The sequence below is a fragment of the Oreochromis niloticus genome, linkage group LG9, assembly GCF_001858045.2.
Source record: "Oreochromis niloticus isolate F11D_XX linkage group LG9, O_niloticus_UMD_NMBU, whole genome shotgun sequence".
Classification (NCBI taxonomy): domain Eukaryota; kingdom Metazoa; phylum Chordata; class Actinopteri; order Cichliformes; family Cichlidae; genus Oreochromis; species Oreochromis niloticus.
In genome coordinates this window covers 14,067,324-14,093,726 of record NC_031974.2, presented here as the reverse complement: position 1 = coordinate 14,093,726, position 26,403 = coordinate 14,067,324, and the positions used below count along the sequence as shown (strand labels likewise).

General features: G+C 45.7%; 1 protein-coding gene across 1 annotated transcript in view; it reads left to right on the top strand.

Moving 5' to 3' along the window:
* Positions 1–26,403, top strand: part of gli3 (GLI family zinc finger 3) — a 96,843-nt gene that overhangs the window by 27,943 nt on the left and 42,497 nt on the right. Inside the window, exons 3-4 of the mRNA XM_005449015.4 lie at positions 9,364–9,609; positions 24,513–24,618. Of these exons, the coding sequence (XP_005449072.1) occupies positions 9,364–9,609; positions 24,513–24,618 (352 nt within the window). The remainder of the gene's footprint in view (positions 1–9,363; positions 9,610–24,512; positions 24,619–26,403) is intronic.

Genomic DNA, 26,403 nt, shown 5'->3' with positions numbered 1-26,403 from the left:
CAACAGACAGTGGTTAAGTCTGTTTGGCCAACATGGCAGATCCTCTAATCTGCAGGGCTTTCCCTGCCTGCAGCAGACACTATAATGAAGTTGTCCACATCTCACCTTTATTTTGAGAAGGAGAGGGCTAAACTACCCTCTGTTATTAAGCCGGCACTCCCGCTGATATCACACATTGGGGGCAGGTAAGGGTCAGGTCTTCTGTAGGAAATGTGGCCTGACTATTGGGTGTCATACAATGACAGCATGTTGGAAAATCTTTATGAAGTGAACTGTTAGCTGCCCAGTCTTGATGATTAAACTGGAAAATGAGCCAATGTTATTTTAAATAATTAGAGTTGTAAAAGTAAAGTGTTGATTCACTTTTTTGAAGCCAGGGTGGATTAACGTGCGTGCCAAAGAACAGCCCCTCATTGTGGGAGCACAGTGAAGTGAGTCTGTTGAGTTGTGTTATTTTTATGGCATTTGGCTTGTAGTTTGGAATTCTGATTGTCATGGTCTCTGAAAAAAAAAGACCTTTGCGTTTAAATGTGATGGGTTAGAAACTGTAAGCATTACCAGCTGCAGCATCAAAGCTCCAGGCATGCTGTTCGTTTAACCCAGATCCGTCACACTCACGTGTAGCCCCCGATTCAACCTGTAATGTAGACATTCAGCAGAAAGCATGAGACTGGGACTAATGCAGATTTATGGTTGCAAATTAACTCCCCTCAAAACTCCCAAACTGTGATATGTCAACGATGGCTAGCTAAATTTAAATATATTTGGAGAGGTACTTTAAATAAACACAAGTAAATGTATCCCTGTAGGTTTGCTTCACTTGCGTTGGTTGACTGTTCAGTTTCACAGGTATGACAAGTTTGAAATCAGCAGTTCATTCATCTTGCAGCTTAAACAGAAAAAGATTTAACTGTGACAGCTGAATTGTGATTGGGGGAAGTGATGACAGAAAGCAGGAGGAGGCAGAACAAGGGCATTCTCATGAGGTGTTTGCTGAGATAAACTAAATCACGAGCTACTCCGTGAGAAACCTGCATGAGTCCAAAACTGAATCCACTCCACTGGCCTGCTAAATTGCATTGCAATGGTTGATTGCTTGTTATGTAGCATGCAACATTAGCAAGCTAAACAAAGTCAGCTAACAGTTTGCACAAACTAAGATAAGAAACTTGAATTACTTCCAAACCTTATGCTTCTCAACAAGCTTAGCCTGAACACAACAAAGCTTACTTTGGAGGAAAGAATGTTTGCAGTTTGTTTAAATACAGGCCAATAAACCACCTTTAGAAATGTACCGATGCGGTGACTAGCTTGCTTGTGCTGTATGCTATGCGAAGCAAACTCTTGATAAAACAGTATTTAGTCAGTCATGTGCCCTTCAGTGTGTAACTCCAGACTGATTGCTGTGATGCTGTATGCTAAGCATCGACACTAGCAACTTTCACTGTGTTCTGGTTGAAGTCGGAAGTCAGAATTTTCAAGACAGCAAGTTGGAACAACCCCACCAAGCCCGGCTAAGTAAGCCAAGATGGCGGCTGTAGAACAGTAAACAGTAAAACTGTAAGGGTTAGATTTATTAAGCAAGGCTAAGCATGGTTGCGCAATCCCCAAAAAGTGCTTATAGGTGTGGTTAGTTTTACGGGTTATTTACAAAAGTTACGCCGTTTTGGAAACAAGGTTATTAGTTAATTAAAATATCAAGCGCAAAAAACAAGAAGCTTCTTTCTTGCATTAAATATCGACAAACTTAGCACTAAACTATGTGTTGCTAACGTTAATAAATGATTGATTTAAATATTTTCCTCCTTAAACTTTGCATGCTGACAATAAAAACTCCCCCAAATATATACGCAATAGGTCATTTACAAAAATCTCAAAAGTCAATGTGCTCTCTACGTAAATATTGATAGTACTTTTAATGAGGCTCTATTCATGAGTGTGCTGCAGGGGTGCTAAGTGTAAGGAAAAAAAGCATTGTTCTGTATTGCTTGTGGTGGATGAATGTTCTACCTTCCTGAGCAGCTCAATTCTGGAGTCACGTCATTCCCAGCTTCAGCATCCGACTCCTGAGGGAAATGTAACGCAGCATTTGTCGTTGTATTGCTGTAACTGTAACATGTGGTAGTTTCCTAATCTGGACAGCTTGAGGTTATGATCCTACAGATGCTTACAGTCATTTTTTGGAGTAAGGTATATCTATTCTTCCTGATTTCTCTTGACATCTCTCCGCATTCATTTCATGAGAAGTCAACAAACTTTTCTTTTCCATCTCTTATTTTTTCATGCTACTGCTGTTTTTTTTTAAATTTATAAATAAAAAAACTGGTCGCTTTCAACCTAAATTAATCCCCATAGAGCCCCAGCAGTTTTTTCTTTTTTCTACCCAGAAAATGACCCTGAAAGAAGTACTGTGCATCCTGCAGTAGGAACGTGCACAAAGCTGTGACCCACCCTAAAACTGCACGATAATTTGTGCGGTGGAAAATGGTCTACTCAGTCACTGAAATAGGATGAAGACGATCAGCCTTCTTCCTACTGTTAGAGCATTTTTAAATCATTTGGGAAGTGCTTTTTAAATACAGTTTCCAAAGTAGAGGCTTCTGGAACGACTTCACCTATTTATAAAGTGCACACTAAAAGAGGAAACGGTCATGACCATGATAAAAGCCACGAGCTGACATGCGTTGAGGTAGCAATAGAGCTGTACTATTTGTACAAGTGTTGCTGGCATTTTGACCTCATCAGATGCAGTTTAAATTGGATGCGGTATGAATGATGTTCAAGCTTGACTCTCAAAAAAGTTTCACCTCTGTTTACTTAGCTGCTTTGCAGGTGTGAGAAGAGATCAGCAGCAACAGCACAGGCAGTGAATTAGACAGACAGATCTGAACATCCACGGGCTTAATCACCATGGAGGAGTGAGGGAGGGAGGGAGAGAGTCCACTCTGGACTTAGATGTTCACTAGTCATTGATAAAGTGCTTAGCAGCAAGAAAATTAATGAATCCGGCCTGACTGGTGGAGCGGGGGGGGGTTTGGGTTGGAACGGGTGGGAGAGGAGGAGGGGTGTGTGCGGGGGGGTAATCCTGTTCCAGCTAAATGGCTGATCTCTCTCATTCCTCAGATATCAAATGTCAAAAGTTAAATTAGCCTGCTAGCCTCAGATACGAGTTAACATGCTTTTAAACGGGTCGTGGGGCGGCGATTTCTGTCTCCCCTGGGAGGGCGGGCAGGTGCCTTTGAAGTGTCTAATTATCCAACTCCCAGTAAGTGTGGGCAAACTATCTTAATGGGGTTCTCAATGTCTCAATGCATTGCACTAAAAGGCTCTTACAAACCTTTACCCCAATGTGTGGATGTGTTTCTCCACGCAAAAACTCATTTTGTTTACATGAGAGGATTTTAATTATAAATGCACAAGGTTTGCACTAATAAAAGCTGATTATTCATGCTTAGAGCTTTATAAATTCTCATTCTATACTAAAAGGTGAGATATAGCCACAGTGGAATTTTGGATCATGTTTGATGTGCTTGAAATTACTGTATTATTTTTTTTATAATTTTATCCCAACTGTTGGCTCTGCATTTCTTTGCTTTGGCTGGATATTCATTTCTCTTGGCGAGCCGTTCCTAATCTGAGTGCCACAGACTTGGTCCGGATCACTGTGGTGTCAGAAGCGGGATTCCAGTGCTATGGCCCAGTGGAAAGCTGGCCCACTCTGGTCTGGTGGGCAGTGTGCCCAGATCCACCCTCGAAGACACACTATCCCATGCGGACATGACTATGCCCTCATCTGCCCTAGCACATAATCATTTTATATTGTTGCGGAGGACATTATAAAGGTCTAACAGGTTATGGCTGATGATAGCTGGCTTGTGACAGTCTGAAGCAATGCTAATACAGTCTATGAGCCAATCAGAGCACTAAATGGCATCTTTTTGCTTTGAAGCCTTGATCAAATGCATCTCTTAGTGTTTGATTCCTCAAAGAATACAGGCCAAGGTGCCCTTTGAGTGAAAAACCTTAAAAGCTGTAACTCTCCGTGGTCAAAAACGCATCAGTGTGCTTTTTACAGTCAGAGCTTTCAGCTCTCTCACTGCGATGCTCATTGCTCCCTCACAATGTGGCCCTGATGAAATGGTAGTGGGGTTTCGGGCAGCTCTACGGTGGGCCTGTGCCCCTAATGGGTGAATAAGGGGTAGCTTAGGGCAGGGGGAGGCTTGGCACGACACAACCCTGCTGTGAGGCTGATTTGAGGTGAGCGCAAGGAAGGAGAAAGGAGCCAAGCAGGCTTTGATTTGCCCCTCCCCAGCCCCGGGGCCTGGAGGCTGGGACTGCGAGATGCTGAGGCTCTGGGTGCGTCCCAGAAGACCCCCGGCGGCAGAGAGAGCAAGCTGGGACCGCGAGTGGTGGAGCAGGGGGCTGGGGCGTAGGCTGCCGAGAGCCAAATTGAGATGTGGGAGTCGTCAAATTTGCCTAGATGAATATTGAAGAGGGCATTTGCGGACGCTGTGTGGGAAATCAGCCGCCAACAATAGACTGCTAACCAGGAGAGGGAACATCCTGACCTCTCTCTGCAATTCGTCCAAACATCAATCAGGCACTGATAGTTAAATAATGTACCACAGCGGGTTCACTCTGCAGAGACAGAATCAAACACGAGTGCAGAGTGAGAGGGAGCTAACTTTTATATTTGCTGAGGTTCCCCAGACGTTTAGACTGGGGGATTGCTAACTATCCTGCCCACAGATATCAGAGTAATGACCTCATTCTGCCTTCTGACATTTAGATGTCTTTGTTAAGGAAGTTGTTCGAAAGTCAACCTTTTTAGGCAGATACAGCAAGGCTCGCTAACCTTCACATAATGCATAACTGAACCTTGTTCTGTAGAAGGCCCCGAGCTCCTTGTGGCATTGAGCCTATCAGCCAAGAAGTTGATCAGAAAAATACCTCACACAATTGCAGTAATCCCCTGCGCGCTTGCTGTTGGGTTTGGTAGAGCTTGAACGGTCTCTCGCTCTCTCCCTCGTATTTCAGCCTGCACTAATCGTGAATGATTCCCTCTGTCTTTAGCTCCAATGCCAGGGCCGGTGAATCAGGTACATAAGCCTAAGCTGCTTGGAGAGGTAGTCTTATTAAACTCTAGCCAGCTGCTGGAATTTTTCTTCCCCCTCTCATTGTTAATTGGGGAGTCTTGAGTCTTTCCCGGGAGTTGATTTGCAAGAGAAAGAAAAAGGGAGCAAGAGATTATTGCACAGGAGGAGAGGAGCTTTGAAGAAGTGTTTTGTGATTTCACCGCATATCCTCCACTCCTCTTCTCCTTGTTCGCTCTCCATGTGCTCCCCAGCCAAAACTTGTTTGTGCCACTGACAAACAGCGCTTTGAGAAGTTCGAAGGTGGAATACAGCGCATGTCTGGCTTTGGCTCAGAGGTACAAGAACACCCCTTCTGATATTTTGGGCTTTTAGAAAAAGTGGTAACTGGGGGTGGGGGGAACTACAGTGCGCAATGGCCCTTTGTACAACATGCGTGCCCCAACTCTGGAGACTGACTGAGTTCAGGCCGGAAGGCGAATCAGATGGCATGTGGAGGAACAACAGTCCTCGTTCTTAACCTGCGCCTCTAGAAAATGCCTTCAAAAACAACAAGCTGAGTGTTTTGTTTCACTTGCTATTTCTTTGAATTGGCTGGGCATCCTTAACTTTAGCCCCCCTCTTGTCCCAGGGCCCAGCTCTCAGAGGTACTGGCCCCGCTCCATAGCTCATTATCTCTTTCAAAATTTCATTTTGTCATTGCATCCACGCTGTCTTTTATACTGCCATATTAAAGGCCATGCATAGGGTTTTCTTGAAAGGTATTTGAACCAGAATCCTACAATAGACACCCCAGACAAGAGGAAAAAAGGGAGAAACCTGGGTTTTAGGATTTAATGAGCGGCTTGCTGGGGGTGAAAGAAGGATAGAAACCAAGTGAGTGAGAGCAATACAGAGTGCATTTGTAGAGGGTCAGAGAGAGAGAGAGAAGGAGGAGAAAGAGTAGTAAGGGAGGAAGAATGCAGGAATGGAGCACCAGGTACCATTATAGTGGCAGAGAAAGCTCCTGAAATACTAGAGCTGGGGCGTGTGCTCTGATCAGGACGGCAGTGAGCACAATTACCTTCTTTTCAAATCCTTCAGTGACACTGCGGGAGGAAGGAGGACTTTGAAACTTGAAAGGCAGGAGCTCGCTTTCAACCTCAAACGCGAGCAGGAAAGGGCTCTGAAATTTGTTCAGTGCTCCCCATCCACCATTAGCTTGTTTCTTCCTCTCGCCTCCAGGCATTTAAGCGCTTTTTGAAAAGATGTTAAGAAATTCAATCACCATAGAGAGAGCGGGATAGTTCTTTTTTCTGTTTTTTTGAGAGGCATGCTTTTCCTCTGGTCCACAGAGGACCGGCCTGCTGCTTTTGTGTTGGGCTGAATAGACCTGCAAACTGGTAGAGGACTGGATGCGGCAACCATGGGAAAAGAGAGGGAAATAAAAGAGGAATGAAAAATGAGGGAGGGAAAAGGGGAAAGGGTCTGCTGGGCTGATGGTCAGAGTTGGAGAAGTGTTGCAGGGTTGAACTTTTCAAAGTTGCATGTGTTTACCTGTGTCTTCTCTGTCTTCATTACCTCATTTTTTGACAGATGCTCAACACGTTAGAAGGATGTAAAAAGTTTCCACCCGCCAGGTACAAGCAGCATAGAAGAAGAATCTTACCGGAGACTCGCTTTCCTCCACTGAGGAGTCAAGGAGTCAATTGACCCTTGTGCTGCAGAGTGTTTGTTTAACTATTTAAGGTCCTATGAACTGATGTAATGAACTCCCTCTAGGTGGTATATGGTAGAATGATGAAACCCTCCCAGGGCTTGCTGGGGTGACTGGAGGGGGGATGGTGGTACTGTGACAGTGCTGTGATTGAGCTATTAGTCGCTTGACCTCCCTTGAGGGAGAGAGACACATCTGAATAGCGGTGGGGGTCACCGAGAAAGTAAAAGGAAAGAAAAAGACAGCACACGAAAGCTCGAGGACAAGAAGAGTAGTGCTCACTGAAATAGTTGGCAAATAGAAATGTAAAGTAAAGATTTTTTTTTAAAAAGTAAACACTTGAGTCTCCTTTGTAGTTTTTCATAACTTCACGCTACACCATGTCAAGCCCCAGTGATGAATGTATTTATAAAACATCAAATATATGTATGAAAGTACAAAAACGAGCTCATGAATATGTAGAAAGTTTCTACTTTCCCAGATGTAATGCTAGATTTTTCTGGATGTAAAAGAATTGCGAGTGCACAGTTGGAGCCGGAGCTGCACACAGCCACACGCTCTGCCCTTAGCATCGCTCGCTCCCCGCATAGTTTACAGTCTCGACTTCCTCAATTCATGTCAGGAGATGAACCCAATTCTGAAATCCCTTTATGTTAATATTGCGCTTTGCAAGCGCAGACCTATTAATCCAGCTTTAACCGTATAAGTTGCATTATTCCCTTAATAAGATCACTGGCTGTGCAGTATAGGATTAAATACTTATATCATAACTGACACTGTCATTTCCCGGGGATGAGAGCGCCTTGCCTCTCTGGTTGTCAGTTCCGCGTTAAGAATCCTTGAAACTGCTGCCAGTGCTGCACGAGGGCACGCTGGTCCAAACGCAGGTAATGGATGTGGGAGAGTGAAGGGAATAAAAGCAGGACCCTTGGGTTGCTCCTCCTGCTCTCTCGCTCTCTTCGCCTCTCTCAATCTTATTCTCCCTCTCTGTTTTTCTCTCTTAACCTCCTCCTTTCTGATCGCTTCTCTTCTTCTGTGAAGTGCTACAGCTCTATAGCAGCACTCTTCAGTGCTTAAGGTAGTGTGCTCTTTAATCTGGCCCTCTCCTCTGTTTCTTAATTGGCAGTTGGATGCTGTTGGGTTGCGGCACATAGTGGGGGAGCTGCTCACGCTGTTAGGCTGCTAATACTGCAGTACCTCTGGCGCCAGCACAACGGTATTTTGCCAGGTTCCCGGTGAGAAACGTTAATACAAGAAAGAACATTGGAGTGTACTGATGACCAGCAGCCTTAGTGGTGAACTCATAATTGCATATAACCCGGGCTGAACATGGAGACCTGCGGGCAACACAAGCTGGAACTGAAGGATTTGGCTCAGGGCAAAAAAGCAAGGGCTTGCTCTTGACAAATGATGATTTTTTTTTGAATCTATAACATACAGATGCATTCAATCTCAGTTCAAAGCAAGGCCTAAGAAAGTACCCAAGTCCCTAAGATCAAGTGTTATTGAAGATCATCTGGAATTCATGTGCTATGCAGTGGAAACAAAAGTTTTGACCCTTTTGATAGTGCAAAATGTCAAAATATATATAAACAAAATAACGCTTAAAATAGGCCATGTAAAAACAAGCTCACTCTTTTAAGGTCTGGCCTGCCTTTCTAGTTAGCATGTCACCAGTGATTTTGCAGAACTTCCCACAAACACATTAAAGTGCTATTCACTAAAATATCCCAGTTCAGTCTGCCCCTGAGCATCATGACGTTCGGGCCTAAATCATCAGGCAGGATTTATGTCCTCCTGTTTTAAAGATTAAATCAACCCAGTTGAAAAAAAATGACATACTTTCGATGGCATGTTGCTTTCTGAGTTAGTCTCTGTGGTATCAGACTACAGAAAGGGCTAATACCAGGTCACGAGGATAACTGACCCTTATATATGTCATCTCAGAGGTCAAGCCAAGGGGTCAGAGGTCAGGTCTTTCTGGTGGAGCTTAGCCCTTGAACTCAGCTCCACATTTATCCGCTTTATACAGCATGCCAAGCAGCTTTCTCCAGAGGGCCTCCTAATTTCCCCCTTAGACACAGATAGAAAAAGAGAAAAAGATTTAGTTTAAGAGTGAAAGGTGGGGGTTGGAGGGGAGAATGGAGACTGAAGCAGGGTGGGGTTGGTGTAGCCAATGATACTTGTTAACAGGCATCTTTGAATGCTGACTGAACGCCTGAGTTGTTTCCTTCATGAAAATTTATTTTTATATAAAAAGAGCAGACAGATGTGAATTTAAGCACTTGTTCAGATGTATGAGTTTGGAATTTTTTCCTCCATGGTGTCCGTTAGCTCATACACTGACTGCTTCTGAACTCTCATATCCAGGGGCTGAAGGAAGGCAGATTTACCGTAGGTTTCAGGTGTGCAAAGCTGATCTCCGGCTCCTCCTTTTATCAGCTTCCCCACTACGTGAGCAGCGTTCATAGCTACAGCTTTTATTCTGATATCTGTTTAAAAGAAAATGTGTTGCCCTTCCAAATTTATAACACTGGATTCTTCTCCTGTCTTTCTGTCTTCATGTCCACGCAGAGGACGAGAGTTCAGGCACGCCTTACCACCGTGAGAGGCGCAACGCCATCAGCTCTCAGGTCCCGACGCCTGGCGCCCCTGACAGAAGCATAAATGAGGAGCCCTCTACGTCTACGGAGGAACGCCCTTCCCTGCTCAAGAAGGAGCAGCACGGTTCCCTGCCCCATCTGGCTGACCATGCACTTCCATACCGGGGCACGCTGTTTGCTATGGACCCCCGCAACGGCTACCTAGACTCGCACTATCGTAAGTCCACGAGCCACAAACACAAGAGCCGCTCACTTAATTTTAAAATGGTAAACTTGAAACTTTATCGTGTAAAGTTGAGAAGCTGCACAGCTCAAGGACATGCTTGCAGAACCCCTAATGCTGAGGCCAAGTTTCCCTTTTTTACTGTAGGTGAGAGGCAGGGCCGCCAGATGCTTGATTAAGTCTGACAGATTAGCCCTTCTCTTACACTCCGTCTCTCCTCTGCACACAGATACAGGCACACACACTTGTGAACGCACGCACGCACCCTCGCCTTGTGTTGCGCTTGGGAAGTTAGTATGGGGAACGGCCAGCGTAGCTTCTTAATTCCCTCATTAGGGGCCTGTCTGAACACAGTACTCCGCTTTCTCTCATCAACACACACTTCAAAGCCCAAAAGCAACGCAGAGTCAAACCTCACCACCCCCTACTCTGCCTCTCGGTCTCTCTGGGACTCAGAGACTGTATGAGAGAAAGGCAGAGGAAGACACAGAGAGGGAGAGAGTGCGAGAGAGACTCACAGAGACAAAGCCCGAGAGAATCGGGTGAAGGAAGGAAGCTGGCAAAGATAATTCCAAGAAAAGGTGAGACACATAGCAGCGGTTAGGTAAAAAAACGCTGGAGGAGGGTGTTTGGAGAGCAAAGGGGCTGATTTGGAAGTTAATCCGGTAGCCAGGACTTTAACTGCAGACAAGGATTTGATGTGATAGCTTGTTTAGTTTGGTTATACTGGCGCTGAAAGGGAGCAGGAGGAGTGCGCCAGAAGGATTTTAATCCAGTGGCAGTAATGAAAGTCCAGTGGACCCCAACCTTATACTGTAACTCTATTTATTCAGCCACTTCATTAACTGCTTCTCCATCGTGGTTGGGTGCCTGAGAGTCATCAAGGTGCCTCTTTAAGGTAAAGGTTACTTAAAACCAGGCAGTTCTTTGGACAGAACCCTCGAGGGCAGAACATTACTGCCCATTACATCCTGACCTAACTCAGCAACACTGCCACTTCTCATTTTATGTATGTGTGTGGGTATGTGTGAAGGAACTCTGGTGGTTCCAGACCACTGAAGCCTTGGGGTAGGAGTCAGGAAGGTTGGAGGGGTGGGGGTTGGGGGGAGGGGGTTAAGTCTGAGGCTTGGGGTCATTTGGAAAAGTCACAGTCTTGAAATGGAGAGTTCAAAAGCAGCAGGAAAAGTCAAAAGGGCTGTAGAGCTTCAAGAGGGATTCTTTGTGCACGAGGACTCGAGAGGGTGGAAGACTGCAGACGTATGGAGCAGACTAGAGTAGAGGACTGTGATAGCAGTGATGCTGGGATGTGTAGGCACGTGTAGGCATGATGCACAGAGATTTTAGTCTCCCTCTGCAGCAAGGTTCCTGCAGTTTTTGGTTTTTCAAGACAATTATGTACTATGTTTCTCTCTTTTCTGATGTCGACCAGGAAAAACAAACAATTTACATATCATGTTGGGATCTGGGAAATTATCACAGGCATGACGAAAATATTAATAAACTAAAAAAAACCCACAAATATTTACACAAAAAGTTGATTACCGGTGTTCAGGGAAGAGGGAAAACACCAACAAGGTCGGTGTCAGTGACTTCTGGTGTTTTTCATTGATGTTTCTATGATCTCTCTTGCGCTCAGGAAGACTTATGATTTGAGATGAGAGGATTGCTGTGTAAAACACCTCCTTCTGGCCCCAGGTGTTGAGGACATGGGGAGTTCCTAAAGGCAGCGGTCCCATTCTGTCTGATTGAACCCAGTACCAGAGCTCAATCCCCATGAGCTCTGACGATCTGAGGGTCAGCAGATCGAAAGGGGTCCCCCTTAAACCTCTGCCACCCCCTCCCCAACCCCTGCTCTTCGGCTGCTTTGAACCAGGAGCCTGTAGCATCTGTCGCCACTCCTGCACCACAAGGTGTAAAAAGCTACGGGCTCCTGTTCTGGTTTCTGGTTCAGTACACAATTGAGCACACGTATTTTACACACACACACACCTAATTCTCCTGTGGCAGTCGCTCTCTATGAGGGCTTTGTCACCTCCTTAATTCATCCCAGGTGTGTGCATGTGTGTGATGGAGAGGGGGCCCTAAGCCGTTGTGCTGCGCTTGCACTGCGCTCCACGCCATGCAGCAGACAGCCAGGTAAATCCGATTACTCTTACTGCTAGTGTGTGTCAGTGCTTAATGTGCCTAAATGCGATGGCACCTGCAGCCTCCCCACACCTGGCCGATGGGTCGTTAACATGGTGGCGAAGCTCTGGGAGGTGTGGGAGTCGAGCAACCACAAGAGACCGAAAGGGGGGTTTATCTTCAGGGCCTCGCGCTCTGAGTAAATCTGCGCTATTCACCCAGACTTGTGATCTCCCACTCTTCTTATGTCCTTGGCCTAAGTCTCTGTTTACTCTGGTTTTAACACCCACTTCAGCGCAGAAAAGAGGAGGCACCAAGGAAACATTGCTCCTATTGTTAGCATTAGCTAATCGTGGTGATGCCTGAGTCTTAGCCGCTTTTCTTGGGCAAACACTGGATAAGAGTCCATATCCTTCTTACCACAACGCTAATACATGAGGCTTTGCTGCAGGATAAGGAGAAAGGATTGAGATGAGGATTAATGAGGGAGAAGTCTTTTTTTTAAGATCTTTAATTGTGTAGAAGTGTGAATGCGACGCTGTGCGCTGACATCTGTTTACATTGTGTGCTGATTAGCCGGTCAGTGGTCGTGCAGCAACAGTGAGCCCACTTGCTGGCGACGCATCTCTGCTTCCTCCAAAGGAATCCTCTTTTTTTTCTTTTTTAAAGTTTCTCTTCTTTCCCTTCTTTGCCAGCCTAAACACATCTATGGAGGGACTTAAATCGCGTGCTTTTCAATGGCTTTCTTACAAATGTTGAAACTGCTCTGAATGGTTGATGAATGCAACCAGTAAATTTGCAAAGCTTTAGAGATGATGCTAAAGAATTTTGTCCCTGAAGTGAGAAGTTTGTGGCTGTGTTATATCTAGTCTGGGCACAGCAGGCACAGCAAGCGTCTTCAGGCTGTGATGGATAACTATCAGTTCAATAGTCTTCGGTTTAGCTCCTTAAAAATCTAGCCTAGATCTGGCTGCAAGGGCTTAATCCCCACACACCAAAGCCTTGCTGTCCTTGACTGATCTCAGAAACCAATTGAGTTAAGCACAGGCGGTGGAGGTATGGATCTTTTGGCCGGAGGAATCCTGCTCTCTGATCCAGGTCAAAGGTGACTGCATGGATCATACTGGCCCTGTGTTTGGGGAAAGCTACCGGGAACGCTGAGCCGTGGTGTAAAACCTGTTCCACGCTTTTATGGTTATAGGGAGAGGGGGTGGGTGTCCAGTCACAGGGGTTAAACTCTGAACCGCTGCGCCGAGCTGATCTCAGGTCTACTCGGCCGTAGCACGCCGGCCGCTGCCCTGGCGTCATTCTGTCTGCCTCTATATCAAAATGCAGCTGACCACTGAACTGAATTAGCTGTCATCAAACTGTACGTGATCCACACAACAATGGCCCTGGCCTCGCTACAGTTAATTACAGTCCTTGGTCGCTCACTTCGTATGGACTGCACAGGGCCTTTCTATACGTGGCAGAGAGAGGAAGGACTGTGCGCTATGTATAATGTAAAGTATAAAGTGTGTGCATGTGTACGAGGAGAAAAAAGTAGCAGAGTGCTCTCACAGAACAAACTTTCTGGTCTCTTGTTGGTTTAAATGTGACAACCGGCTTGGATGCAGGTTCAAACATCCTCCCCCCTCAAACAACTGAGGAGAGCCTGGGGTGAGAGGACACGTGCCTGTTTCAAGGGTAAGTGTTTGTCTTTGTGATTGTTTCAATATTGGCTTTTTGAGCGTGGTGGCATGGTGCAGTCCCCCAGTGGTGTGCCGGCACAGAGAAGCCTGGGGCACACTGCAGGCGATGGAAAGGGATCCCTTCCATCCACCTCCTTTCATCAAAAAAGAACAACACGGGCCTGTGCTCTGCCGTGGCCCCTTGGTCCAGCACACCAGGGATAATCAGATGATCCCCTTTTATACAGCTTATTAGAGGCATCTCGCACCGTAAGATAGGCAATATTCTCACATGCATGTGCGTCTTTGTAGTTCTTGATGATTTAAGAGGGTTAAGCGGAGTTTGAAGTGCTTCAAGAATGCACTTTCATACCATCTTAAGGTCATGTGGCGCTCTTACCACAAAGCTGATGTGTGTGTGTGTGTGAAAACGGCATATCTCTGAATAATGGCAGTTCCTATTAACAATGACGAGATTAAATGTGAAGGAGCTAAGAAGAATTAAGAAGAATTTCTAGAGGACTGAAGATGTTCTCAGTGTTTCTCAGTGCCGTTGTAGCATCATCTGCCAGTGTGTTTACCCTCTTTTCCAATGTGATTGGTTAATCGAGTCGCAGATGCAAATAGGAACAATGGCGCTTTGTCGACGGGAAAGCTTAAAAATGAAGATTTGTTGTGTCTTGTCCATCCAAAAGGAGAATAAACACTCCCTCCTGCTTACATTAAGCACCAAATTATGAAAAGAAGATGACTAAATACCCATGAGGGCTTCTCCTCAGCTCTCCGGGTAAAGCCACAATATCACAAGCTTTTCCTCTCCACTTTGAGTTACCCCGTAGTCACCAGTATGATAGAGTCCGACATGTTTCTTCTGAATCCATATCTCATCACTTTTTTTTGTATTTGCATTCCTCTCACATAGTGCCAAAGATAAGCACCCTTATCCCTCCAACCAACAACCCGTATCTTGCTCTTGTCTCTGGAGGGTCACAAGTATATATTGTTCTACATGAAGAAGAGGCTGATGAACATAGTATAATTAAAATGTTTCTAATGGCGTGGTGAAGTGCAAGATATCGCTGGAGAGGAGAAAGAGGGAAAGGGAGGCATGGCTGAGTATGAGGGTGTAAGTGAGACAGAGGGCTAAGAAGTAGAGAGAAGAGCCAGAGAGAGTGGAGGGGTGGGGGGGTGTAACAAAGCAGAAAATGAAGAGAGACATAAAAGAATGGGAGCTCAAGGAGGTCAGGCCCATCACAGGCTTTAGTGTTGCCTTCAAAGATGCCCGGGACAGGTGGCAGCTCCAGACAATCTCGCACCACAGAGCAGCATCCTCTCAGGACGAGATAAGGGATTCCTCCATCCAGGCACCCTCCTCCCACCTCTCCTGCGTGCACACACACACACTCCCCACCTCCCTCATGCCCGCCCCTCCCCCCTCCCTCCCATCTCGGGGTTCTCCCAGACGGGCCGCTTTGATGTGGCTCAGTGTGAGCGGGCAGCTGTAGGCCACGGGGCTGCAGCAGCGCTGCTGGGCCACTGGGCCGGCGGACCGTTGGGATCCGACTGGAGCGCGGCTCAATCAGCGGGGCTCTCCGGTGCCCGGCACTTTCAGGTCTCATTAAAGCGCTCCGGCAGGGTTAATCCTCTTTAAGGTTTACATGGGCCTCCGTTTGTCTCTCTGCCCAGACTGAGGGAACCCCTGGGCGCCACCTGCGTGACAAAGACTCAAATCACTGTGACACAACTTCCCTCCGTCTGTACTCCTCCACACCCCTTGTATGTTCTTCTCACTCCTCCCTCTTTTCCTGCATCCGTCCCCTGTGCATTCCGCCTCCTTGTTCCTCCCATTCCCTTGATAGTACCTAGGCCTGGTTCTGAGTCTTTTAGGATTATTTGGGTGGAATCTGTTGACAGCAGTGTAGTAAATGGATTACAACTTTGTCCTTGTTTAGGGATGTTGTGAGGAGGGAAAAGGGAGAGATCGGGGAGGATGTGCTTTGAATAACAAGAGAGGCAAAGAAACAGAGATAGACAGAAACTGGGATTAACTGAAGGAATTAGGAATACAATGCAAGAGTGAGAGGGTGAAAGAGAGGGTAAGGTGACAGCAAAGCACACTGTACAAAGAGTGAAGAGGAAGGAGACTCAGAGTTACAGATGGTGTTTTACTCATAAGACCCAAATGGTACAGAGGCATCAAACTGTATTTGGTCTTACAGAGCCCAGGAGCCATTTGTCTGATTGTTGTAACACTGGGCTTTGTCTTTACTCTGTGACACGTAGTTTCCTTCCACTCGCCTCAAATAATGGCCACATACCCCCAGAGACCTGAACAGACTTTGTCTAATGTCTGGATTCAGTGGAAGATAGAGCAACAGCCACTCAGCCCAGGGAGAAAAAGCCATTTCTGAGCTAGATATTTAAAGGACTGCACTGGTGGTTTTGAATGTTTATGGTGATAAAAGATTTGGGCAATCAAGTGGCACTGCATTGGTTGGCACTTGTGCCTCATGGAAAGACGGCCATTGGCCTGAAACTGCCTGCCAGCTGGAGCCTTTCTGTGTGGAGTTTGCCCCTATGGGTTCTCTCTGGGAACTCCCGTCTTCCTCCCACAGTCCAAAGACTTTGCATGTTAGGTTAATGGGTGATCCCAAATTGGCTGTTGGTGTGAATGTGAGTTATCTGTCTCTCCGTTAGCCCTACAATAGGTGACCTGTTCAGGTCATACCGTGCTTTTCGCCCTGTGTCAGCAGGGATAGCCTCCAGTCCTACCAAGATCTTGCACTAGATAAGTGGTTACGAAAATGGATGATTAGTTAGATTTAATTCACATGTTCTAGCCGCTGGTTTCACATCATGAAAAATGCATGAAAATCAACTCACATTGGCTTTCGACTTGCCAGCCTGTTTTGATTCCCAGGGCGTCAAATACCATGCAGTCAAAGCTGCTGGCATATCACAAATATGCATGGTGGCCCGTGGCCTCGGTGCCAGGTTTATGTCAGTAGTGAGACAGTTCTCATGTCCAGCTCATCACATGCACTATATTTAGCATGTTCTTCTTAACAACCCGTAGGTGTTTCATTTAAACGTTATGTGAAAGTATAATTTTTCCATGAGCAGAAAAAATATTTTGAAGAGGCAGGTTTAAACACGCAGGGTTATCTCCCGGCATCCAGCAATAAGTCAAGACACAGGTGCCACGGGACTGCTACGCATTTCTTTGACACCAGCATTTATATAATATCATGGATTTGATCAAATCAAAGATTCCCGGGCATGTTTTGAAAAAAATGAAGTGGAACAGAGTGTTTTGCAGTTAAGTAATGTGATGCATTTTGTCTGCTCATACTTAAAGCTCTCAGATTGTATTTCCCACTTTAAGTCACATTATCGGGCTTTTCTCACTCACTGTGAGGGATTAATTCTCTTAATCAAGACCCAGAGGTGAACTAACAGCAACAATGGCTACCAGGAAATGCATTTAGCAAACAAAACTACATTAACATTGCTTGCTGCGGTCAGTGGCCTCTCAGCGTGAGTCAAAATTGAATAGTCATCCATTTTCCCCAGGCGGCGGTGTCCAGTCTGTGTGTTATTAGAATGCAGGTGTGTTAACCTCGCGGTCACTGTCACACAGCCACATGCAGTTTTGGTATCACCTGCATATAGAGGCCTGAGGATGTGATGTGACACAGAACTGCATAGAGGGTCAGCCTGTCCTGGTAGCCTGATGCAGCAGGGACAGTCGAGAACACACTCTCTAATACGAGCTCGGCTTGCATCAGAGTAGTTTATTGTGCATTTTCTCTAATACAGGCATTTAAATGCATCAGTGGACTCTTTTCTAAATAAAGACCTCAAAAAATTCCAAGCCCAGTATTGGCCTTGTATTTGAGTGGAATAAATCATGCAGCTGAAGCAAAATAAATGTAGCCAAGTCCTGCTGAGTTAACCTGAGGTTTAAATCGACTCCCTTCTATCTGAGAGTCGTCATTGTTTGGCGAAAAGGAGATAGACAGATGCAAGAGATACAGAGAAGGAGGTGGAGGGAGAGAGAGGTGTAGTGTGGAGTTTTAGCTGGTAAACTGCTGCGTCTTTCCTCAGCCGAGTCGGGGAGAGGAGGCTGGAGGGTGGGGTAGGGAAGAGAGGGTGCGGGAGTGAGGGGAGAGGGCCAACGCATAGCTCTTTGTTCTACTCCCGGGCTTATCCCAATCTGGAGAAATTCGGGAAATGTAAGAGATAGATGGGTGCTCCAGAGAGGCCCCGTGAAATAACCTTACTAGGATACAGGGGAAGAGAAAAAAAGGGTGCATTGCTGAGGTTGGGTAGTGCTGGGGCCCCTGGCAGAGATGTGTGCGTGCTTAGCTCCACTCTCTAGCATTAAAAAAGTCCTTGGATTGGAGTGCAATTTGTTAAGATTGACTCTGGTTCGTAAATGTTTTGCACATGTGGAGCTCTGCTGAGTTATTTGTGTAACTTATGTCTAAATGTCCTGCAATTGGATACATATTTTAATGGGTAAAGTCATCTGTAAATCCTCTAGAAATTTGAGATAAAGTCTGGCAGGGAATTGTTGCATGTCCTGCAGGTGGTGTATGAGCAAAGTGAACCCCTGGAGGAAAAAAATAAAAAGATCCAGTACTTAACAAATAAATAATCTGTTTGAACGTTAAGTCTCAGAGCAAATATGCACAGACTTGCGGGCACTGACTGACTTGTTCAGTCGACGTCTGACAGCGAGTAGCGATGGAATGTATGCTCAAACAGAAAGCCTGTTATCGTGCAGACGCTTCTCTCTTTCACGCTCGCGTTCGGTTCTCTGCCTTGTTTTTCTTTTCCGCTGTGTTAATTGCTTTTTACCAAAAGAAAGACTGCTTGTGTTTAATGGTGTGAGAGCAACTGAGCAAGAGAGACAGAGAAAGCACGAACAGAAGAGAAGATAAAAAAAAAAAAATCTATTGACTTACAGAGGAAGGGCAGAGTGTGATCTGCCAGCCTCGTACATATGATGAATGGCAGAGAGATTGGCAAGCCAACACTTAACATTTTTCTTTTATTTAACCTCTCTGCTTTCTTTCTTCTGCCTCATTCTCACTGTTGGTCTTTGCTGAATAAAGGCTTGTTTTTATCTTTCTCTATTCTCGTGCCCGAGCGTTACATACAGCGGAGAAAGCTCAGCACAGCACGAACATTAGGCTAATTTATACAGCGGTAATTAGGCCATTAGACCTGAAACAATCTGGGACCTGTAATTAAGCAAAGCGCTCCAAAAGTCAACAGCAACTCCCATTGAGCTTAGCTAAACAGTCTCCAAAAGTGTTATTTACATGTCCAAACAGCTTGAGGTCTCAGTGTAAGCAAACATGATGAGAGGCGGGGTGTGAAAGGATTGATCACAGGGGGAATTTAGAGGCAGCTTCCAAACTATGTCTGCTGATAGTCTGTTGAAGGCTTTTTTTTTTTCAATCTCCATCTCCGGCCGGCCTGATAATGATGAGAGGCTCAGCGTCACATCTCTGGAAGCATGTGTGATCAGAAGTGTTAAACACACCGAGTCCCGTAATAGTTCGAGCAGACTCTGAGTACTCACGGTAAAGCTTGTCTGCAGATATGCCATAAAGAGGAAAGTATGGTCTAATACTCTTACAATTTTATATATTGGAAGCAGGGATCGAAAATAACACCTGGCAAGCACCAAATGTCGCAAGTAAATCTTGTAAGGTTAGCTTAGTTAAAACAATACTAAGAGTCTCTGTGATGATATCGATTACAGATTCAGCCCTGTATTCAACAAACCCTGTTCCTACTCTGTGTCTGTGCAAAAAAAGAAGCCCATGAGTCTTCTAGGGTCTGCTTGTAATCAAACAGTGAGTGCAAGGGTCCCCGTGGACGTCCAGATGAACGCCTAATTTTTGTGACTGCACAGACTCGTCCACCCAAAAGTTCAAGCAGACTTTTAAGAAAAAGTATAAGAGGAACGTGGTGTCTCCAGCTGTATGTGTCCATGTGCAGCATAATCAAAGCTTGAGGAGCACACCATGAAAGAAGCTGGGGGTGGAGTTGGGGTTGCAAAGTGGCTTGCAGATATGCAACAACTGTAAGCAGGCTTAAATAGCATCGAAATAGCATCTGATCAACCAATCTGTCAGGAATGTTGCTGAGCTCGACTTTATTGACTGATTTATTAGCAATAAAATTCAGTTGAATTTTGAATTCACGACTTGTTAACCTTTGACCAATACATTAGAATAATTTTGCTACACAGCCTCTCCTTTTAAAGACATTTATTTTAAATAAATAAATGAAAAAAAGTTAATTGTACATATAAACGTATACATGCAAACAAACATATAACCTTAGCACAGATGTAAGGAAATGCATTTCTGCAAACCCACAAATGCATTTTCCTGTGCTCAGTTTATTTTAAAAAGTAAAAAGCTAAGAGTTAACCAAAGCTAGGGTAGCAGTTCCTAATATGGGGACTTTTGTGGGGTTACGCTATTAGACAAATCAGTTATAGACGACTTTATTCCATAAAAATATGGAATGGAAGAAAGCTGGAAAAACAGCTGTACAAAGACCTGACCACTGTAGTCTCTCCTTTAAACACATTCATTTCCTTTAGCTTGAAAAATTATTCAAATGGACCAATCGAAGAAAGCACTGTCTGGGTTGCACATCTTCTATTTCTAGAAGTCACAATGTAGCAGGAGTGAGTATAACACTCTCTGTCTTCTTTTCCACTTGTACTTCCTTCCAGAAAGGAGCGGCACGCACGTGCGCTATTAAACGTGCAAATACACAAAGTCTTGAGCATCTTTGACGCGCTGCAAAGTGTTGCAGAGTTGGGTTCTAACTGTGGGCCCTGCTGCAGACGAGCATGCCTGAACAGTGAGATCACGAGCGAGGAAAGAGGTGGCATAATGAAATCTGGCACTCGCGGCCCCGGCACAGGCTTCATATGTTCCACATTAGCAATTCACAAACCTCTGGAGCAGGCCCCAGCAGCCCTTTTCTCACTCCGCCTTAGTCGCTTATGACAATCTGTCACTGGCTCTTTGTGCTCTCGCAGTGGAGCGTCGATGAGAAGTGCAGCGTTTATGGTGGAGTGTTTCGTCCTCGGCTGCGGGTGACACTGTGCGAGCAGAGTCAGTGAACCCTCACCGCGGGAGAGGAGGAGCTCAGGTTTTTGCCGTCAAGACAATAAACTCACAATGCTGAGTTGACAACAAAAGAGCAAGAAGGGGAAATTGTTTGTATTATCAACACCCAAATCAGAATTGCGAGTGACAGCTCAAATTCTGCAAAAGTATCAGCTCGCACTCGTTCCGGAGCACGTTTAAGACGCTTTGTGCCAAAGCTTCCACTATGAAAGGAGATTAACCAATAAGGATATTGCAAATGATGTGCTTTAGGCTTTATCCTCCCCTCGTCCTCACCCCCACCCCCCACCCCATTCTTTTGAAATTATTCAAGTGTCCAATAAAGGACAAGTCAATTACCATCCTCTCTTTAATGAGGTGGAAGCTGGCTTTTGGTCCTGAGTACAGAGTGTTTGTGTGAATTAGAATTAATGAGCCTGGTCAAAGTTTGCTTCTAATTGCCCTTTCATTAAGACCCATTTGTGATCATGTCTTAATACCTTCCATCCTTTCTCCTAAAAGACTGAAAAAAGAGGGGGGCAAAACAAAAATGAATACTGCTCCTCTGAAAAGTTGCACAGAGGTCATTAAAATGTTTGAGAGGAGCTCTGAAGAGCTAATGAATTAGTTGAAAGTTATGAAAGACGCTGCTACAAAAAGTTTCTGATTCTCAGTATTTGATTGGCTGACATACTTTAAAAACATAATTAACTTAACTATATGTAACGGGGAGAAAAAGCGTTAGGATTACACTTTCTTCAGGAATGCTCGGGCGGCCGTGGTGTGTGTGGCCGCAGTGGGAAGGTAAAAACTGTGACGTGTGTTTTGGCTTCCCGTGTGCCTTCCAGCTGTATTCTGTATTAGACAAAGAGAATACCCGGAATATCCAGAGAAGCAGGGGCAATTTAGTTTGGGAGTAAACAGTAAGGAGTCCCTACAGGAAACACTGGAGATAGATTGCAGGATGGAGGCTCTCCCCTCTTTTTCTCTGCTCTCTGTTCTTCGTGACTGTATACATTCCCTGTAGTGACACGGGTCGGTTTGCCTTGCTAATGGGGAGCTGTGCTTGGTGTAAAAGAGGTGGCAGGCTCTATTTAGATAGGGCCGTGGTAAAGTAAACTTCAGACTTGGATTTAAATAAACCTCAGCGGAATGGTTTGCCATGCTGTAAAGTCGTGGGCAGCAGAAAGAGTAGGAAGGAAGGGAGGGAAGGAGTGAGAAAAAGGCCCTTGTTTCAGTACAGGGCTGTGCTGAGTGAGTGGCTCCAGAGACATAAACAAAAGGGGGATCTGGGTAATTCAACGAGGAGCGGCGGATGTAGGAATGAAGGTGTACGTTGCAGCGGCGAAGGGGTGGAGTATTTAAATTGATAGCACATTTTTTAACCTCAGTAGCTATCTGTTATTGCACAACATGACAGAGGCTATAATAAAGTTCCTGCTATGTGGGCAGGGATGAGTAAGATTAGAGAACATGAAGCTTTTACTCCCATAGACGCTGGTAAACCTGATGCTTCGTTTCCGAGTCTGACAGCCAAGGGCCGACAGCCCGGGAGTGGAGCTGTGGAGAGTAAACAAAGCAGATTCTGCCCTTGTCTACCAGCAGCCCATCCCTTCATCCCAGCATCCCCTCATCCCTCCCGCCCTCAGCAGCTCTGGAATCAGCTGAGGTGAGCCAAGCCAAAACTGAGTCATCAGGAGAGAACTATCAAACAGACAGAGACGGAGTGGTCAGATACTTGCCAGAGCTGCATGGAGGAGGCTTTTACCACTTATCTCTGCTATTGTGAAAACAGGATAAAAACCCACGAGTGCTTTCTAGAAGTTTGCTTAAGTTTTCTCTTCACTTGTTGAACAAATTTTCTGTGAAACTTTATAGCGTACTGTTATACAGCATGAGGCACAAGTTGACTTATGACTTGGATTTAAGAGCTGTTTGGACAAGGGGTAAATATATATACAATTTCATCCTGAAGTCTGACTGGCATCCGTCTTGCCCATCATCACAGGGGTGCAAACTTTGCCCTCAGTTTTAGCAACTTCCTTTTCTTAATAAACAACTTGTGCGTCTCCACAGATGAACCACCCCATTAGAGCACGTCTCTCTCAGACTGCGGGCTTACATGTGGTTTCTAGCATGTTTAAAAGTAGAATGGGAGGTAGAGCCTTCAGCTTTCAGGCCTCTCTTCTGTGGAGCCGTCTCCCAGTTGGCTTGAAGCTTTCCTTTTTGTTAAAGCATGCCATTATGGGCTGGATCAGGTGACCCTAGGCTGCTTGGGTCTTCCCATGACACACTTCTTCACTCATCTCTAGTCCTGTCTCCCTTCCCTCACTCCTTAACGTTCACGTCAGATGGCTGCCTCTCCCTGAGCCTGCTTCTGGTGGAGCTTTCTTCCTTCCCACTGTTGGGAATAGTGCTTGCTCAAAGGGTGTTGTCTGATTGTTGGGTTTTCTCTATGTTATTGTAGGGTTTTTACCTTACAATATAGAGCACCTTGAGTCTCACATTGAGATGACTGTTGTTCTGGTTTGGTTTGGTTTGCTATATAAAGAAGATTGATTGGAACTGAACTGAAAGCCTTGCTCTCCTGCTGCAGATAGGCTAAAGCAGGCTAAAGCTCCAGGTTGTTTGTGTTGATCATCAATGAAGCTCTGGAGCTTCCCAGAAAAAAAGATATTTGACACTTAAAAGTTTTTATTAAAAGTTCAGGACCTAGATTTTTCTCTTGCTCGGTTTCTGCTGCTTCATTTCTCTTATTAAGACTCAATACATCGCATTGCTGTAAGCCTAAGCAAAACTAAAGCAACCACCTCTCAATTGTAGCTGTTGCCCCAAGCTGGCAGTGATCAACCCAGTAAATAAATGAGCCATGAGGTAAGCAGAGACCCGAGATCAACACCTGGTGTATTGCCCAACGATGCAGCTGAATCTGTCATGGCTCAACACTTGCGGAGCTGTTGGGCACCTCACCGTTTGGCAACGTGCCCTTTTGGCTCACGCTTCCAAATGTTTACAAGCATTAAAAAAAAAGATATAGCTAGCAGCCTCAGAGACTTGTTGCGTGACGTTATACAGATGTTGACACATGCTTAGCCTCGGGGGCATGATAACGCAACTTGGCACTGGTCTCAGTAACACAGGCAATAAAGTGGCTAATGTTCTAGCAGCGAGATGCAGTTAATCCGTGCGCAATGGTCATTTGCTGTTTCTGCCTTGATATACACACTTCAGCCTAAAGTGTCAAAACTTAAGCAGGCACCTTTTGGTTGCTTGTTTCGACTCGTCCAACAGTGGGTGCACGGTTGCGACACACAAATTCAGCTTCAAGTTACAACTATATAACAACGAGTGCAAGTCAGGGTTCGACGATGAGTGCGTACGTGTGCAAAGTCATCCTGGTTGCGGCGCAGCAGTTTCAATTTCAGGGGTAAAAATAGAGAAAGGCTTGGAAACTCATGTTATGCAAATATTTTAATGTTTTATCTGGAGGGGGGGTGAGAGAAAGAAGCCTCTGGATTCTCTGTGATAAAACACACCAAGATGGAAAAGGATGTTTTTGTTTCCCATTTTGTTCGTTTCAGTGGTTGTACTCAAATGTTATCCTTTGTACAAAACCATATTATGCTTGGCACGGTGAGAAATGTGCCATTTGGCTGCTTTTCTTACGCTTATTTATCGCTGTTTATTTTGAGTTCTCTCAGCCTTGAGACATGTACAAAGACTTCCTCGGCTAACATTTTTCGAGCGGCGCAGCTTTTAGCTCGGCGCGTTTAATGAGGTCTCATTTGGGTGGGTCCGCTGAAAGATAGCCATCAACCACTGCCTTTCATTACTGCTGCTATTTAGATTAGCCGAGGAGGGAATGGATCCACTTGCAGACGTATTTTAGGAGAACTGGGACTTTTATAAACTGTAAAGAAAAACAGCTCATGTCTCTTATCTTTTCTGTCCCGCACAGCTGCTCCACAGTTCTTCCCCACCTTCCACCCTCCTGTGCCAATCGACGACAGACATACCCAGGGACGGTACATCTACGATCCTTCGCCTGTGCCCCCTCTTCACGTGTAAGTGTCTCGCACTCAAGCAAAAAACCACAGACTTCAATTTTGCTGATCATAACACAGGAGAACACATTTGACTCAGCCGCATGGTCCGCTACTAGCGGCGATACAAATCGAGCTTCGAAACTTCCTTCCGCCTGTGGGCGTGGAGCATCCTCCTCATGGGTGCAGGGGCGCCTCTCTTTGCCTTTTCAGGATCAAAGGCCACGGCCCCATACGTGCGCAACATGATCCGCATGTCAGAGACACGCAAATGAACATGTGTCAGAGACAGGGAAATGAGAGCAGGGCGAGGGAAGCCTGGGAGCGCGCAATTCTCATAAGAGCAGTGATCAAGCCCTGTCAAGAGAAGGAAGCAATGCCTCTGCTGACATCTACCCATCTCTGACAGACACAGATGGGCTCCTGACACATGAACTGTATACAAGTAACCTCCCTGCCTCTTCCAATCGCATTCGTGTGCATTCGATTCATTTTGAAGCGAAGTAAAAGTGAGGCCATCTCTGCTCTCCAGTGGTAAGTTATTATAAACAGGGTAACTCTTATTGCTTTAGTCTGCCCCTGTGGAGTGGGTCCGATGGTGCCGGCCAGGTCAGCAGAGAACTTCAAAGTGCTCAGCTAGCTCGCTCGCACGCTCAAATTGCTCCTTTCTCCTCACTATTAGTCACTGGCTTCTCTTCTACTCTCTCGGTCATTTGTATTCTTTGCATCCAAACAGTGCAGGAGAAGCTCCGTCGTCCTTGCGGCGCTTGTTTCCTACCCGCCGACACGGAGGAAGCGATCAGCGTGCGACGAGGACAAATTGGATGGGGCAGCTACTTGGGCCGCATTATGTTTGATATTCTTCATCATTATCAACTCCCCCCTTTCTCCTCCTCAGGAGTCATATCTCTCCCTTGCTGATGTGACACTAAGCGTAATGAATTTTTTATGTCCACCCACCCCCCCCCCCGTCTCCGGCCCACCCCACCTCTCAACCCCTCGTCTCCTGCTCAGAGGAGGGGGGGGGGGGTCGAGGCGAGGAAATAAAAAAACACAAGGGGAGGTGATTGATGCCTCGTGTCACTGCAAACAAAATGGCAAATATAATTTAGCATTTAGCTTATGCGCAGATAATGGGGCGAACACGCTCAGGCAACATAAGCTCAAACAAACAGCCGGGCTTGTTATCCGTCAGGAGCACTTTGGTACGACGCGGAGCAGCAGGTTAGGGGGAGGAGGAGAAAATGAGGAAGCAGGTGGGGGTGGGGGTTAGAGGGACAACACGGAGCTGGAGAATTGAATTAAGGGGGAGAAGTTACGCAGCAACGGTGTCTTCAGTCACTCTGTCCAGACAGGAGTTATCTGCGCGCTTGGTTTGCTGCCACTGGAGACACGGCCGTGCTCCTGCCACGCTACTTAGGGCCTGTTTATCCAAACCATTAGGCGTGGAGCTGTTTAATATGACACGCTGTGCTGAGGGAAACTATTTGTCATGATTATAAAACAGCTGTTGAGTGGCCAGCCTTATTTAAATAAAGTCTTGTGAGCTCACTGTCATGCGCATTATCTGCGGGCCCTACGTGGGTTTCATGCAGAAATTGTTCTCATCTACTTTGGATTCTTTTGCACAGGGAAGCAGCAATATTGCCTGCTTGATTAAAAAAGCAGCCCTGAATTCCTTAGTGGGAAGATGCGCTCATCACTTGTGGTATTACAGCTGCGTCCAACCACCTGATGGCAAATTGGAGTTAATTACACTCCCAGATTTCAGGTTTTGAGCAAGTTTCAGCAACTAAACTTTACGAC